The sequence below is a fragment of the Cupressus sempervirens genome, chromosome 5 (genome assembly GCF_028749045.1).
Source record: "Cupressus sempervirens isolate cs-2001-9-10 chromosome 5, ASM2874904v1, whole genome shotgun sequence".
Taxonomy (NCBI): Eukaryota; Viridiplantae; Streptophyta; class Pinopsida; order Cupressales; family Cupressaceae; genus Cupressus; species Cupressus sempervirens.
This window is the reverse complement of record NC_143122.1, coordinates 470,435,134-470,453,420: the sequence shown is the minus strand read 5'-3', so window position 1 is coordinate 470,453,420 and position 18,287 is coordinate 470,435,134. Positions and strand designations below refer to the sequence as shown.

The window sequence follows — 18,287 nt, the reverse complement described above, 5'->3', positions numbered from 1 at the left end:
AATAAATGTCTTTGGAGGGAATGATAGAAGGAATAAAATAATAGTGAACCTACTAATGAGAATGCAAAAACAAAATGAAGGAATAAGGATAAGAAACCAACAAGCGAGAAGGAGCGAGAGAGCACGATACTGACAATGCACAGATGAAACACTTAATTCTTCCGAGTCCTGCAAACAAAGAATATCCAACAGAATAAGATGGCTATGATGAATGAACTCAATGAGAAAAAAATGACTCAAATAATGTAATCGTCAGACATGAATGGAATAAGTAATCCTGGAAGCGCAAATAGAAAAGACAAGACACGTGGTTAATGGAGGAGGCTCGAACGAATTATGCAAAGAAGAAAGTGCAGTGAGGGGCTCCAAAGGGGATAAATAGGAGCTCAACATACAAACACTAGACACAATGGCCCACAAACTTAAACAAATGACCTACAATGAATGCGAAGAAAAAACAAGAGCTTGCTAGACACAACGCTGGAAATGGAAATGCACGCTAAATGAAGAGACCATCCCAAGGTGAACGCGCCCATCATAGGGACCCGTAGATTGGAGACAAAATAACATAGAGCCAGAGAAGGTGAAACACTTTTGACAAGGCTTAGGAAAAGAGAACAACACACAATCTAAATGTCAATGCAATAAAAAGAAACTCCAAATGAAATGACCGGTTGAAATTTCAGCCTTAATTGGCAAACCTATCGCAGGGTAGAGAGAAACACTGCCACACAGCTGAAGGAATATAAAAGATAAAGTGTAGGAATAGTAAAAAATGAATGCAGTAGAAAAAATGATTAAAGGAAACACTCAGAGAGACTCAACCAAACAAAATAAATGACATTGAGGAAAATAGGATAAACTTCATACAATGAGGAACGTACCAAAAAAAATGCTTGCATGAGCTATTACTGTGATGAAGAGGTACTTTGGACAAGAAAAAGATTGAATAGGGCGATAAAGATGGTGAGGAGGCATAGAGAAAAAAACCTACGACGCTAGATGTAAGGGATATGAAGTAAAAAGGCAGTGCAATCGCTAAACAAAGAATGCCAAGGTGGAATGAAGGCCAAAAAGAATGTGCAAAAGAGAGACAAGCTCAAACAAATAGAGAAAGAGCATAGATATCTAAGTTTGGATTTAATTTTTTTCTATTATAAGTTAGTTAAATAGAGCGACATATTCAAATATATAAATATTGCAAAAAATAAAATTGCAATATAGAATGTTTTATATATAAAAAGATTAAAATTTGATTAATGATCTTAGAGAAAAATGAATAAAGGAACAATATTGAATTATTTGACATTGAAATATTTAAATTTAAGAAATAGGTAGCCTGCACAACAATTGTTAGAGAAGAGGTCAATATCTTGAGAAGATTAGTGTAGTGAAACTTACAATAAAAGAAACATTCCACAAGGGGTTAGATGAAAATACTAATCTAAATACAATAATACCTGCACACACAAGATGTTAGAACGAGCTTAATGAAACTACAAATAAAAAACTCGTCTCTCAAAGAGTCTCCAAGTAAGGTGAGCCCCTAATGAGTGGCAACCTTCAACACAAGAACTCAAAACAAGGATTAGCACCTATGCTCTGATACCATGCAAGAAATATAAATTAGAGCAAGGAAAACTGAATCAATCCAAGTGAATTAAGTGAGAAGAAATGTTACAATGAAATAAACAACTTCCAAGAGCGTACACCAATGTAGAGAAACAAAGGCGACAAAGATTTTGAAAGGGGAAAGCAAAGAAAACCCCTTGTGAATATAATGAATGAAGGCGAAGGCCTAGAGAAGAGAGAGAGAGAATGGCAGAGCAAAATAGCTCATTACAATAACATCAATGTGATATGTAGAAAAGAATGAGGAGGCATTTCTTTTATAAAGATGAGAAAGGAGTCACATTTGTAACTCCAACATCTATGAATGCCACATTCATAATAAGTGTGTGCAAAGTGTCAAGATCCTTTTAAGGATAAACTAATTTCCTTTATACAAGGAATTACAAAATGAGTTGTCCTCACATGTGGACTAGAGGACATGTAAATGACATGCCCTTCACATGTGGACTAGAGGACAAACTACAAGTAGGGATCCTTGGAATATTTCAAATAAAATACATCTAAGTAGGGATCCTTGGAATATTTCAAATAAAATACATCTAAGGAAAGATTAATATTTCTAATATGTTTTTACTTGGTGGTCTTTGCATTTATATCGGCCCCCTGGGTTTTGTTTTTTGTCTTCAAGGTCAGTTTTTGTTTTTTGTGTGCTATTGTTGTTTGCTTCGTGTGTATGTGCCATTTATTTTCTTTTGTGAGTGCCGTCTGGAGTTTGGCATTTTTGGTTCTCCCTCACGTTTAATCTTTTATGGCAGTTAATGAGGGTACAACACCATCAAAAAATGGGGACAATAAAGGTATTAATGCCAATCTAACTGCACAAAATCCTTCAAACATTCCTGCAACAGAGAAACTTTCCTACAAAACACTTGTTGCTGACATTGTCGTCCTAGTGTGCCCACTTTCGTCTTCATTTGATGGCAGAATCACTAGAGATACAAATTTGGAAACAAGCAAAGAGTTGGGTGTTGGAACCGATGGACGTGGAATGGGCGTTGAGTGCAATGTTGAAGATGTAGGTTCCAAAAGAGAAGAGGTTAAGGGTCATCTTGTTGGTTTGAAAACTCTCTCCCAACGGTGATATGGTAAGAGCTAGCAAGAATGAGTAATCTAGATTGAAAAGTGTTGCTATTTTTTTTGCTTGTATGGATAATAAATCTCTTCTTGCACGTTCTTGATGATTGGATAAACAATGTGTGGGGGCCTAAACGTGGAACTCATGTGAGTTTCAGCCGAATGATTCAAAGGGGTTTTTTTGTTGTCTTTCTTAAGAACCATGCTATGCAAGAAAAGACCCTCAAGAAGGGAAATTGGAATGTTGGTCAGGCAATTTTTAGGGCCTTCCAGTGGAACCTTAAAGGAAATTTCAAACAAGTTTTGGCTAGGTCTTCTCCTAATTGGTTGGAAGTTAAGAACTTGCAATTGGAATTTTGGCCTTTTCTTCCCCCAGATTCTTAAGCCCATTGGTTCCATTTTGCAAGTTGAAGAATACAGAGTAACTCTTTCTCACCTTAATGCTAGAGTTTTAATTGCTCTTCACCCAGAAGTTGATATACGGGACCAAATTCAAGTAGAATTGGAAAATGAATTCTTCACTTGGAAAATTTCCCTTCTTGGAAATCTTGCAGCTTGTTTTCATTGAAAACTTAATGGCCAGAATAAGGAGGATTGCTTGGCCTTGAAGAACATTCAAGTTTTCAGTTAACCATGAGTCAAAAGATTCTCCTACAGAGTCGACTGTGCGCCCTCTTGAGGCTAGTGCTAGCCCAATTAATCAAAGTATCCCTAAAGAGTCTCCTTCAGAGAACTCACTTGTAGTTTTTGGGTTTGGCTCACTTGCTAACCCACTCTATGAAGAGGAGTATGATGTTATTCAAGCAGGATCTTCCCCTATTTGTATTCCCTAGAGCCTTGCTGGTTGTTCCCCTAAGACCCCCCTTGGTCTGATAGCTCCTCTACCTAGGAAGGATGCATAGCAAATTGCCCTTGAAACTATTGCTGCGAGGGCTGAAAATATTAGTAATGCTAATGCAACATGTTTGGTGCAAATTGAACCCCTGCCTAAATCTTCCCCTGCTGCTGATCCTTTTGAAGGCACCATCCAACCTAGTGAGGAGGGTGGTTAGTTCCAAGATGTGGCTAAAAGGAAAAGAAAACTTTTGATTGACCCTCTATTTCTAAAGGAGAAACAAATGCGGTTAAGCACAAGACCCCACAAGTGCCTGAATGTTTTAACAAGCTGTATAAGAATAATAAATCTACCTCATGATGATGAACCTTTTAATATTCATAGTTGGAATGTTAGAGGCATGGAAATGGCTGACAGGAAATATTTGGTGAGAAAATGGTGGAACTCCCTTAAAAACAAGGATTTTATTTGTTTACAAGAGATCAAAGTGGTTGGCAAGCGAGCTGCTTCTAACCTTAGTCTTGTCTATGACAAGGCCAAGGCCTTTTGGTCTAACCATGATAGTGGTAAAGGGGGTATTGCCACTCTTGATGGGCCTAAATTCAGTCATAGTATTACTGTTAATGGTTCCTCCCCTTGTCACAAAGTTCTTTGGGTTCTTGTCAAGGTTGCATGAGTACCCACACCCTTGGTACTTGTACCCACGCACCCAAGTATTGTGTACACGTATTCCAAGTACCAGGTACTCGAGGGAGAGCATCATAGCTAAGGACCTTGAGTAAGATTTCTGATTTTTTTCTTGGTTTTTGGTTTGTGTATCAGCTTGTTGTTTATCGAGCTTAATTCAATACCTAACTAGTTTGAAACTTTGATACTATATTGATTAACAATAAACTTTATCACTGGTCAAGTCAGAAGTTTATCATTTTCAATATGTCATTGTCATTTGATTTATGATCTTGTTGTTCATGTCTAAAGTCTGCCTTATCTGTTATGCATCTGAACATTTATCATATATTATTATTACAAACACATGGCAAATCTGAAACTGAAAATGATACATTGCATTTGCAAACTTTATCATTGTTCTTGTTTTGAAAAACCATTATCATGACTAATAATTTCAGATTTTCTATAAATATAGAAGTATAATTGAAAATAAAGTTTGACATACCTAAGTACCCCTGTCCCCTATTATGAAAAATAGTTGTAGCCATACCCATACCCTAAGCACCCCAAGTACCCCCGTACCTGTGCAACCTTGGTTCTTGTTAAAATTCATGATGATATATTGGGGCTCTGCAATGTTTATGCCTCAAATGATTATAGAAAAAGGGATGGATTTTGGGAATGGCTTGATGCCCATCTACCTAAGGCTCATTGGATCTTCACTGGAGATTTCAACATGGTGGAACACCCTGCTGATAAGTGTGGGGGCAATGGCCACAGTTGGAAAGGGAATGAGTTCTTTTTTTGGGTTAGATTTAAAAGTAAGCTTAATCTTATTGATCCCCTTGAAGGTAAAAGAAAGGATTATCAAAATGTCTGGTTCACTTGGTGTAACAACCAGCCAGGGAAGAAAAGGGTGTATTGCAGACTTGATAGGATCTATTTCAATTCCTCCTTTTTCTCTTTAAATGAAGTCTCCTGTATTTTGGTTCTCCTGGCCTCTATTTTGGATCATTCTCCCATCTCTGTTTCTCTGGCATTATCTTCAGATCACTCCACCAAGCGCTTGGCTCGGCCTAATAATTCTTGTAAGCTTAATGTCTCTGTCCTTGATGACGAGGATACTTTAGAAGCCATCAGATGCGCCACCTCTTTATCTAAGTTTTGTAGTAAGAGTTGCATCCCTCAGGAGAAATGGAGTAATCTGATTCAAGCTTGGAGAAAAGTTTTTCAAATTGTGGGTAAAAAGCATGCCTTAGATAGGGGCCATGAATGAATATTCTTTATAGTCCGCGTTGAAAAATATTGAGTGGCATCTGGTGGAAAATGGTGTTGATATTAAGTTAGAAAACATGTTAATTAGAACCAAGAATGATCTCAGGAAAATCCAGATGCATAAGATTCAAGGGCAGAAAATAAAGGCCAGAATGAACTGGCTGAATGAAGGAGATAAAGGATCAAGATATTTCTTCAACTTTATCAGGTTGAAATAGGCTAGAGAGAGGATTGATGAGATTCAGAATGATAATGGCACATGTTCCTAACAAAATGATATTGCTAATGCATTCTTCAAGTTCTATAGGGATCTTTTCTTCCCTACTTTGCTCTCTCATGATGAGGATGTCTTTAATAAATGCTTGCAGCCAATCCCTAGGAAAATTGATAAGAAAATGCTAAATTTTTGAACAGGAAGATTTCTATCAGTGAAATTGAAGATGCTATCAGAGATATGAGTAATGGTAAGTCCGCGAGCCTTGATGGTATCCCTGTGGAATTTTATAAAAAGAATATTGACTGGATTGCCTATGAATTGTTAGACCTCTATGAAGATGCATATGAGAACGGCACCCTAGGAAAGGACATTAATAGAGGCGTAGTTAAATGGTTGCTTAAGCGTGGTGATAAAAAAATGGTGAAACATTGGAGACCCATCACCTTTTTAAATCTGTCCTATAAAATCATTGTCAAACTTCTTGCTAGAAGGCTCTCCCCTTTTCTTAACAAGGTGGTGGCTATGACTCAGACTGGTTTTATTTAAGGCAAATATATTCTTGAGAATCTCACTATGAGCTGAGAAGGCATGAATTGGGCCAAGTATTCTGGGTAGCAAATTGGAATGATGTTGCTTGATTTTGAAAAAGCATATGATCTGGTTGAATGGTCATTTGTCATTGGTGTTTTAAAAGCCTTTGGATCTCCTCGGTACTTTTGCAATCAGGTCTCTATTCTGTTCCAAGATTCTTCCACTGCGATTGAAGACAATGGGGAACTTTTGAGCCCATCTTGCTTAAGAGATCGATCAGACAGGATTGTTCTATTGCCCCTGCTCTCTTTGTCATTGCTGCTGATGCCCTCCACTACATTTTGAGGGATACCAGTCTTGGTCCTCCCCTAATAGGCCTCCCTCCACTTATTTGTTGAGATTTCTGAGGCCAATTTCGACAGTGCTATTAATAGGATCCATTTCTTTTGCTCTACATCTGGTGCAAAAATTGCACCTCAGAAGTCTATCATTCTTGGTTGGTTTGATGCTAGTCCTTACTGGCTTGTGGCAAAAAATTGGCCCTAGGCTGGTCTGAACCATATTATGAGATATCTGGGCATCCGCTTTGTTGTTGACCCCTCTGCTAAGGACATGTGGAAGGGTCCTCTCTAATATTAATATCAAGCATCTCAAATGACAGACCCATATGTTTTCTCTTGGGGGTAGATTTCAGGTTGTTCAAAAATTTCTCTCCTTGCATGCTTTGTACTATTCCTCTGCTTGGCTTTTTTCCAATTATTAGTGTTAAATGAGGCTGGTGTACTATTCCTAGGCATTGTGTTAAATGAGGCTGGTGTACTATTCCTAGGCAGGATGGAGGATTTGGCCTCAAGGATCTTAAGCAACAGGGCATTGCTTTGGCTTCCAAATAGGTTTTCAATGCTTTAGTGGGAAATGAGTCTTGGAATGTGCTGATAAGGAATAATATTCAGCTTTTCCCTATTCACAAAGGTAAAAGGTGGAAAGATATCCCTATCAAAGTTAAGACTTTTGGATCCAAAGCATTCTGCTCCATTTGGAAAGCTTGGGTTCAAGTGAGGAATCTTATTTGCTCCATGTATGCTGTAGGTGGCTCTCCTACTTTGTTTTGGATCGTTATCTATGGTGGTGGACTTATCTTAATTCCAAGCCTCTTGCACTTATGTAGTCCTGCTCAACCAGGAAATGGGCTGATTTGGGGGTTGTCCTTGTAAGAGACATTCTTCTCAACAACCAGCTGGGTTCCTGGGAAGAAATCAGGGGTAAGTATTCTATTCCTGCCACTCATAAGAAAACCTACTCTCTTATTTCTAAAGCTGTGGGGCCTTGGTTTTCTGGCAGCATCTTTAATTGCGATAACTTCATTTTGCAGCTCAAGTGGAATGATGGGGAAGTTTTTAATGCTATTTCTACTAAGAAGATCTAAACATGCTTAAAAAAGATAACTGTATTATTGATAGGATTAACAGTGTGTGGAAAATGGATTGGCCTAGTTGTAGATGGATTTGTTACGTTAATTTTGCACTTACATGTGGAAGCTAAGAAGTTATGTTTTATTTGGTTTGTTTTGTTGCAAAAGCTTGCAATTGGGTCTGTGTTGTCTTTTGTTGGTGTCAAAGCCATTTCCTGTTCTATTTGTAACTGTCCTAATTTTTTTCAACACCTGTTTTTTGATTGCATTTATGCTATAAAAGAGTATGGTCTTTATTTTTTCCTTGTATTAATGATTGGAAAGATAAGCCAGGTTTGTCTATGGTTGATGCCTTAACTAGTCTTTGTGATACTTTTGGTTTGCATCTTAACAAATTCTGGTTTGCTCTTTCGTCTGAGATCTTATGGTACTTATGGTTGAGGAGAAATGAAGAGATCTTCCAAAACAGTAGGAGAATCCTTATTGAGTTTAATGCTAAACTCATTCATTTTCATATCATGTCTTAGGTTTCCTTGGTGCTAGACATTCCCAAAGGCAGATTCATGATATTGGTTAGAGAGGGAGCAATGCTGATCTATAAATAAGACGTCTAATTTGCCAGTTACTTTAATGTCTACAAAGACATGCTTAATCAAGAGGAGCTGGAGTCGCTCAAGGAGTTCACTAGTAGCAAGGGCATTGATATTCATGCTGGAAATCAGAGAATTGCTGAAGAAAGAGCCAAGAAAGCACCGTCTTGGGAAGACCCTATTCCTGTTGGGCCTGCTGTGGAACCTATTCTGGGGACATTTGAGATCGACAAAGCTGATGTTAGTAATAACATCATTGGAGCTTGGGATTAATCCAACTGTTTCCATTAGCTGATGCTGGTTTTTGAATCTGAACTTCATGTATATCTCTGTATATGTGATGTAATGATCCTTTCTTTTGGGTGGTTGGGTTGGTACCTCCTAGGTTCGGGACTTTGCTCAGTTTGGCCACTGAACTTGCTTTATTATGCCATGTTGATTCTACTCTCTCAGTTTAATACTCTATCTTAATAGAAAAAAATTGTTGTTAATAGGACAATGACAACTAATGTAGCTCTCAAACCTTCAAAATCGATCCAAATTCACCTTTATGGAAATATGTCCAATGATAGAACAAGTGAAAGGAGTGAAACACTTGTTTGAATATGCAATTTTTGTAATGTGAGGTAGAAAAGTTCATATAGTCGCGCAGAAGCTCATCTTTGTGCAATTCCCAACAGGGTATCAAATCATGTCTAGGAGAGGATGGTAATGGATTAGCACCTCAACAAATAGCAGGATATGTTAGAGAGCAAGAGGAAGCCGATGCAACAGATTCTCGTGGCACAAACCGTCCTTTAAAGAAAGGGAAGAGATCAAGTAGGCCTCCTCCATCTCATAGTGACTTTCCAAAATGTTGTAGTAGAGAGGCACCCATTTTTGGGTAGAATTGAAGAACCTATTAATGTGAAGAGAAGGTGTGCATTTTTACTAAAGTGTGGTTCCATGGAGGCTCTCTATAATAGCGATGATGGCCATGATAAATCTCTTCAAAGGGATATCCCAGAAATGTCTCTGTTGGTGGCGCATTTGGCTTTACCTTGTTGATACAAGCCTATAGCGAAGGATAAATACCTTTAGTTTGCATAAAAATGTCCTTGTGGTTAAAGGATGGAAGTCCTCCAGTGATTGGGGCAGAAGTTTCTATTGAGAGGCAGTCACTGAAATACTTCAAGTTTCTATTGTTTAATGCATGGGGAGCCGTGCCATGACACGTTGGGCCACGCCTCCCTTCTATGAATAATATTTTGGATCATTGTTACAAAAATGTTTTCCTGTGACATTTTATAAGCAAAAACTAATATATATATATTAGTTTCTGCTTTTGTAATGTCTTTTCAAGTGGAGATATTATGCTTTGGAACATCACAAGGATATTGAGCATTATCTAATTAAAGATGATTCTTTGGCTTTTTCCTCAGATAAATACATTTTGATGAAAACCTACATGGAAATATGAGCTTTTATTATTAAGTGAATGTCATTTGCAGGGAGATGCATGGAGGAAAGAGTGGATTATATCCAAAATTTCTAGCTTTTAATATTCTAGGAACAGATTTTGTTTGGAATATTTGTTCATTTCAAAAGTCCCATGTTTTGGTTCCTTGTATACTCAAGTAGGAAAGTTTCTTCCCAAATTTATTTTTGTTTTTTGGCAACAATTCAATTTTGTGAGGTATCGTGATTTTTTATACATGTTTTATTTTCTATTTTAGATGATGAACTCAAGTGAAGTGCCTGGTAAGGAAAATAAGAAAAGTGAAAGTTCAATTATCATGAGTACACTGATAGGTGGACAAAGTGGAGGCAGTCGAACAGGGCTTTTCCGTACTCCGATTTCAGGTGGTGTTCAAAGTGCAACTTCAGCCCATGGCTTGCCTCGTCCTGCCTTAGCAGTTCGTAACCTCATGGAGCAGGTGAAAAGCATTAAAATCCATAATCATTGTTTTGTAAATTCTACTCTTGAGCATAACTTTGAACTCTGTCAGTTCAATATTATATCAATAAAGACGAAAAATAGTGCAGCTGAAAAAGTCATTAAGTTTTGCAAACATCTCTAATTATTGCTCACTTAGAAATATACTTCCTCTTTGATACTTAAAGTAATTCACTCAATTTGATAATCCATCTGTGTTTTGTTTTTTACTTCTTATACATTATTTTAGCTGTTTAATTTGATAAACTGATTTGTGGACAAGCAGGCTCGCTTTGCACATTTGTGCACTGTGATGTCTCGGATGCATCATCGTCGAAAAGGATATCCTTTTGGTTCACTAGTTGATTTTGCTTCTGATTCCATGGGACGTAAGTTACATATCTTCAGTGTGCAACATTTTTTACTACTGTTGGATTATCTAGAAGCAAGCTGAATTACCAGAAGTTCATTTGTGTGTTCAGTATTATGTCTTGTTCAATGCAGATCCAATTTTCTCTTTCTCACCATTAGCTATCCACACAAGGAATTTGCTAGCTGATCCAAGGTGCTCTCTTGTTGTGCAGGTAATGTTATTATATCTGAAACTTTTTACTTTCTTTAAGGAATGCTTTGTTGTTGGGTTAGTTGCGTTTTTAGAGGAAGCAGTTCTTAATACCCAGCTAGATTTGGGAATGTTCGTTTAAACTTAGTAGGATTTGGTTTCTGACATAGATACCTGGATGGAGTGGTCTATCAAATGCAAGAGTGACAATATTTGGGGATGTTTATCCTCTTCCAAATGATCAACAGGTACTTAACTTGTACATGCTTCAAAGCTCCTATATTCTAGGGTGATGCTATGTAAATTTGTGGACTGAATTGAAGTTTCTTCACTTAGATGGAACTATATGATGACATCCACTTCCAACAAAATGAATTGCGCGACATGTAATAATTCAATTTGCTGACCATAGGATGATTTCTTTCTCAAGCATGTCTTTTTCATAAGCAAAGTGATGTCTGAACTAGTTGTGGAAGCAGCTGGGTGCTAAAATTACAAAGATATGTTGATTTTTAATGTTCTACCCAATTCTGTTAACACCCCACATAAATTTTATATTTGGAAAGCTCCATAAATTGATAGATTAGCCCTTCCAGATCACTGTTTTGCACTGCAATTGAATTTCGTATACTGCTATTATGCTGATTGTGTTGTTTTAAATTTTTACAAAGTGGAAAATGGGCAGGGACCAATTTTCCTAAACTTTTAAAGAACACTAAATTTAATGTATAGATAAGATAAATGTATTAGTGTCCAACAAGAGTCCACGGGGGTCTAAGGGACTGAAAGGCATACAAAGAAGAAACCATCAGCAGCAGGAGCACCAAATGGTGTCCACAAAAAGAACAAGACAAGACGAGAAAGCAAAAGAACAAGAAATAAAGAGAGACAACCAACTAACTACTCACAGGCGAGAAGTAGTCCAGAACTGAGGGGTACAGCCTAGGGCAAGGGTGAGCCTTGGGCCATCCCGAAGAACTGCTGGGAGTCACATGGTGCTGCTGGTTATAGCTTCTGCGAGGTTTCATGGACCTAGTATGTTCCAAAGAGTGGCAAGAGGGCCACTTTGTTCCCTGGGCCAAGGGCTTAGGAACCATGGAACTCAAAGAAATAGCAATTGAAGGAGAAATAAGGGGAAGGACATATCTCGTTGTAAAGAGAAAATTATAAGTTTAATTGAGAATTATTAGCTAAAGATTTAGCAACCGGTTGCTGGATTCATCGCTTGCTAGAGATACTCCTGGAACAATTCTAAATGTTTTGAAAATTCTAGTTTTAGAATGAAATATCCCATATGGATATTTGCACCAAATTTTACAAAAGGTCTCACAGGAATTAAACAACAAATTTGCATGAGAAGTAATTTCTATTCATTCAACAAATTATAGAAGAAATTATATAATATCAGACTGAAATAGAGATCTGAAATTAAATATGAATATTGCCTTCAAATAGATAAATCATTACAATTTTCAGCAAAATAACATCAGAAATATCATCCAATCATCGCCATAAAACTTACAAAAAGATTGGATGCACAAAGAACTTCTCAATCATAGATACAGGATGTACAAAAGGATTGGTAAACCATATACAATTAGCAGATCTATTTATTATCTTTAGCACGCGCTAGCCAGAACAGATCTTTCGCTACTGTAGCTAGTCTTCTTCAAGATGGATTCCGTCCTTAGGATGCTGAGATGGACAAAGTCCAAATCTCTAGAACCCACAAGGTTATAATCTTGAAATGAATAAACTCAACGTCATCCCCAACAATCCTCTCAATGCTCTTTTATAATTTCTGAATGTTTCTTGGCCTTCCATTTCCTCTTGCCTTTTCATTTCCTTTTATTTGTCATTAAGTCATTTTAATACTTAATAAAAGAATTAAATTAAGTTGTCATTAAGTTTGATATATATTGACAACTGAAAATTTAATTATTTAATTTACTTCTATTGTTTAAAAAGGGGATATTACAGCCTGCCCTTCGCAGAGATCGCTTGCCTTCCAACAAACCACACCTGCATGCTGAAATTAAATGCTTGGATTCCATATTGACCATGGGAATGTTGCTTCACCAATCTGCTGCACTTCTCCGACATGAACATCACCATAGTCAGAATTGTGAAGCATCTCATCAAGATCCCACTAAAGTAAGGCACCAAACACGTCAGTGCCAGGATCCCAAATCATCACACAATTACAATTATCAATTATAAGGAGAGAAAAGTATCTCAAGGAGCTGTCAACACCGAACAACTCCAACTCCAACTCCAAATGATTCTCCATGGAAATGCAAAACACCCATACAAAAAGTCATATCAGTCCATCCTAAGTTGGTGTAAACTAGAACAACTCCCATAGGTCTGAATACTCGAAGCGGGCTGCAATGAATGCTATGTAATGTATCTTGCCAAGGCAACTCAAGATAGATCACATCAACAAACTCCTTGCCAATCACAATCTTGGGTAACATAATGAATAATCCATTGAACCAAAAAGTAAAAACCTTAGTATCTCCCCTCACGCAGATTCAAACAACAATCTGATTTGTCACCATCAAGGGACTGCACTAGAAGTCAGCATAACCAACTGTAAAATCAAATAACCAAGTATTACTTCTGTGGTTAGACTTTGAAAACATGACATTGACAGATAGCTTGCAAGTGGTACCATAGGGAAGTCAAATATCCCAACGATCCAACTCATTACAATCAACCCATCATCATCTAGAAGCACACATAATTTTATGAAATGACCACAATAACCAAAATTCTTCCAAGTGGACATGAAGAATAATTTAGTTGTGCTCAAAGGATGTCCCGTAACTAGCTGCCCTAAAGTCTGCAAGTGCACAAAATCAAACTACTCATTATCCTTTACTCTCAACTCATGTTTCGGTTTTGGCTTGTCCAAAATTTATTCCTTGTTCTTTTGGGACAGTTATGCAAATCATAAGTCGTTTGTATGCTGTCAAGTTCCTTAAACTCTTCCTTGATAAGCTTAGACCCGACAACAACTGGACCAAACCCATGATGAATCCAGAAGAACGAATGGCTAGAAAAAAAGTAGAAGGAATAGCAATTCCGAGGATTCACAAGCACTTGAGAAATGCTTTGTTTGGCCCACCGACGCTCTGGGTAAGGATTAATGACTGCTGGAAACTAAAAGCACCTTATGAAGGGAGAAGGGAAGGATTCGTGGCCTATGGCATCGATAAAGAAGCTACAACCACTAGTAAAGGATGTAAATGAGGAAGATGCTGAAGAAATTGACCTAGAAGAGTACGATGCAGCACTAGGACCACCCTTCAAGGTGATAGTTAAAATGGATGACCTATTCATTTGTGAAGGGGATGGCTGTGTAACCAAAGTAATTGAAAAATGCCAAAGAGATGGAGAGGAAGCACCCTACAAAAAGAGACCCAATGCATTATGGGGGGTTATTCCTAACCCGATAGGACCACCAACAGTAAAAGGATAGAAGGCCATATGGTATCAAAAATAAATAGGAAGGTATGTAGATGGTAACTACAAAGGCGTGGGAATTGCCCCCTTGGTGGATAAATCTTCGACCTAGAGTATCTAGGAACATGCTGTGAAAACAAATGTTATTAGACATATTTGACTACTTGTATGTGGCAGTAGGCATCTGAGGTAAAAGTTAGATACACAAAAGAAATAGGGAAGAAATAAAGGCATATACATGAGGAAGGACTTGAGAAGAAATCGAGGAAAGAAATTGGGACTACAAAGCAAAATGAGGTAAGACACTTAAGCAAATTAAAGAAATATATAGGATATAAATCTCATCAAGGAAGTTGATAAATGGACAAGTGAAAAAAAGAAATAGAGGGAAAGGTAACTGAAGAAAAAACACTAAAGGAAACCTAACCCTGGAATGGACAAGTAATGAATTAGTGATGAGAAGGATAAGGAACATAACAACTGTCAAGCGGAAAGAAGAATCACTAGGGAAGGAGGACAACATCTAAGGCCATTAGCTAATATGGAGAGAGGTGGAAAAGAGCCGACGTACACTAGGCTAGACACCAAAGCAAGGCAAGGCACAAACTGTATAGACCAAGGTCGGAATACACGAAGACAAACATCTCATATGGACATACGAGTTGAAGTTCACCATACAAATGTACAAAAGGTAACATGGAGAGTGCATCGTATGTCTGTACGAGTAGTAGCAGAAGGGATTCACTGTATGGATGTAGAACAAGTTGGACGAGGGTTGTACAAGCATGAAGAACTTTGCAAACATACGAGTAAGATGGAGGAAGGTCGTATGAACAAGAGGAATTTGTAGGGTCATACTAGCAAGTTGGAGGAAGGATGTGTTGGTTCCTAAATCTGCAGATTGGAAATCCAAGAGCCTGTCACTTCTCCGGTAGGATTCGACAATCAATTCTAGCCAACGAACAAGAATCACCTTGATTCCCTTGCACTTTAGGCTTTGCTACACCTAGGCGGGTAGACCTTCACCTCAAACCTTGATTGCCTGGTTCAAGGCTTTTCTATAGCGAATTTAAGCTTTCTAAAACAAAAATGTAATTAAGGTAGGGAAATAAAAACATACCTTGTCATGTATATAGCACCTACTGCGACATTATTTGCCTTTGCATTCTTAGGCATCGTCGATTGTATACTCACCCATGATGCATCCTCACACACACGAACATCCATACATCTACTCATACCCATGCATCTACATACATATATGCATGCATACTCACATACATACATGTCTACATATATACATCTCTGCATATACATAGACAGATGCGTGCATATTTATCTACATAAATGTACACTTGCACATACATACATGCATGCATGAGCACCACATAGGGTTAGAACCTCCAAGGGAGCAAGGCCAAAAGCTAAAACGGAAAGCAGATAGGGTTAGAACCTCCACACCGGGGAGTACCAAAACCACCAAACTTGAGGAGTGAACACTTGGGAGCAAGAAAGGAATCTAAACACCCTAACATGCTAACATATAGATCATGGTAACATCTAACCATTTAAACATCATCGATAAACAAGATGTATATAAGAAACATCACAGTGAAATGAAATAAAGAACCACAAGATGCTATCTCTAAACATGATAATAAGGCATCAACCAAAAGCATAAATCACAAGGGAAACATACTCCAGAATCGTTGAAGAATCCAAGGGAAGCATCAAAGTCCGATCAATACTAGAAGAAGGCCAACTCTGTACACTGGTCCCCAACGCTAGTATAGGTAGCTATGCCTCCCAACCATGTGGTACCTACAGGCCTACTCCCCTCTTGCTTATGGATATTGTGACTTGTCCAAAAACACAAGAACAATCATCCAAGGCTAACACTCACGCCACACAGAACAAGTTATTGAAACCAAGATTATGAGACAATGCAATACAATAGGTCATGGTCACACACTATGCAAGGACCTAGTAGAGTGTAGGTCGCTTGGCATCGGGAAGCCCAAGCAAGTTTGTGTGGTATCTCAACTCCAATGAGGAGGCCACACACAATGCCCTCAGACCTGTGGGCCAATCGTATAGGCACGCACCTTCGGACCCACAGGCCAACTGTATAGGTGCTCTCTTATCTTATCATTAAGTTTTATTACCCCTATATTTATTTATGATCATCACTTATTAGAACCTCTTCATGTTACCTTGTTAGATCACTTCTAGACTCGGGGTATACAAGGGAAGCCACTCCACACATCTACCCTACATACCCATGCTCATCATGCGATGAGTGTCCGTAGGCATGCAATTTTCCAACCCAACCCCAATTGAATAATATCTCAACTGGCCTAAATCCGGGAGTTCAAGTCTTGCAAGATCCTGTCATATGCACGCGCACGTGCTTGTGTGTGGGCACAACCAACATCACGAAATCAAGAACTAACAGGGGTTGGATGAGAAATGACAAGAAATAACAAGTGTAAATCGCACATATTGTTGGGAGTACGGATTCAACACAAATCCCAATGAATACAAGGTAAATCCATGACCAAAACCAATGCCAAGAAATGTCTGAGAAATCTGGGTGGCACGCAAAATGAGGCAATGTTATAATTGCTTAAAAATCATAGTTGTCAAAATTTGACAAAATTAAAACCCATTTCCCAAATGGGGGTCAAACACCTAATAATGAAATGAAATTCGAGTTTCAAGCTCATATGCAAAATCGAGCAGCAAAACACTAACAAAACTTCAAATTAAAACACTCAAAAACCCTCATATGTTCATTCTTGCCCAACCGCGTTGAACTAGCATACCAAAATGGAGAATATTAGTCTGAACCTCCAACCAAGTTGCAATTGAAAACAAAGGTTAAAACGAAGCCAAAACAATTAAATGAGAGAGCCCTACCTTGCAGCTAAAGGGGCAAAAAGAGGAATAGACGCCACAAAATAATGGGACTGCGGAAAGCAATGAAACGCTTGACAAAGGACAAGTTCCCCGCTTTGATTCCAATGAGTCTAGTCTCGCAATGATCACATGAGCACAACTTTTGCAACGAACAAAAAACCAAATGCTCACAAGAAGGTTTTGGAGAATTTGCTCCAAAAACTATGAATTAAAATGTGAGAAGTGAGTGAAACTCACTTTTTGGCCAAGATATGCACTTTTGCAAAGTGACATAAAAGGGAAAAATAAATTAAAACAAACAAACTAATTCCCCTTTAACCCAAATAAAATCAGGTAATTCTAATTAAATGGAATTCAGCTATGACAAATTAGTCAGGATTTAAAATAAGTTAAATCAAATATAAAATTTCCCTTAAACATTTACATCACATTGATTTTTCAAATTTTCTGACCATTGTGGACTCCTAAATCCACAAACACGCTCACAGGTCTAGACACAAATGAATAATGAATATGACCAATTAACCAGAGGGTTTATTATTTAATTAAAGCATATACATCGCCCATACAGGGATGACATTTGTTTAGTATGATAGCCAAATCACTAACTCCATGTGGCACTACCAGGGATGTAAGTCTTGCCCAGTAAACAACCTGATCAAGTATAGATGCACAATAAATAATATAGTCTAAGCAATAGTGCGCAGCATCATGAAATAATCATTGAATTAAATTCATCAAAATACTCCATTTAAATCATTCATTTGCATCATAATAAGAGTCTATTGCAAGAACAAGGCAAATATTTGTAGCACAAGCACATCAGCCAAAAATCAAATTTTGTCTATCATATCCATAAATAGAGTTCATAACCAAATACAAAAACAACCAGATATCATCATAAAGCATCATGTCACATCGCTAGCATCATCATGCAGATAACGTCAAAGTGAATAGTATAGCATCTAATATCTATCAGCTATGATATTGACAATCAAAAAAATGTCAAATCATCAAAGCGTCTCAATGCACATATACATGAATATCATAAAGTATTTCTCGAATCAAAATAGGTGATGGTAGAGAATGCAAATGCGGGAGGCACGACATCCTCCCCCACTAGGTATGGGCTTACTCTTGGAAGCCTGCAAAAAGATAGGGGTGCATCTCTCGCAATCGTGTGGTATCC

At 37.9% G+C, this 18,287-nt stretch overlaps 1 protein-coding gene across 2 annotated transcripts in view; it reads left to right on the top strand.

The window, feature by feature from the left end:
• LOC149556796 (uncharacterized) overlaps positions 1 to 18,287 on the top strand; it is an 88,986-nt gene that overhangs the window by 30,142 nt on the left and 40,557 nt on the right. For both annotated transcript variants that reach the window (XM_089831337.1, XM_089831338.1), the window contains exons 2-5: positions 9,950 to 10,150; positions 10,436 to 10,538; positions 10,654 to 10,733; positions 10,882 to 10,959. In XM_089831337.1, coding sequence (XP_089687463.1) covers positions 9,950 to 10,150; positions 10,436 to 10,538; positions 10,654 to 10,733; positions 10,882 to 10,959 — 462 coding nt within the window. The remainder of the gene's footprint in view (positions 1 to 9,949; positions 10,151 to 10,435; positions 10,539 to 10,653; positions 10,734 to 10,881; positions 10,960 to 18,287) is intronic.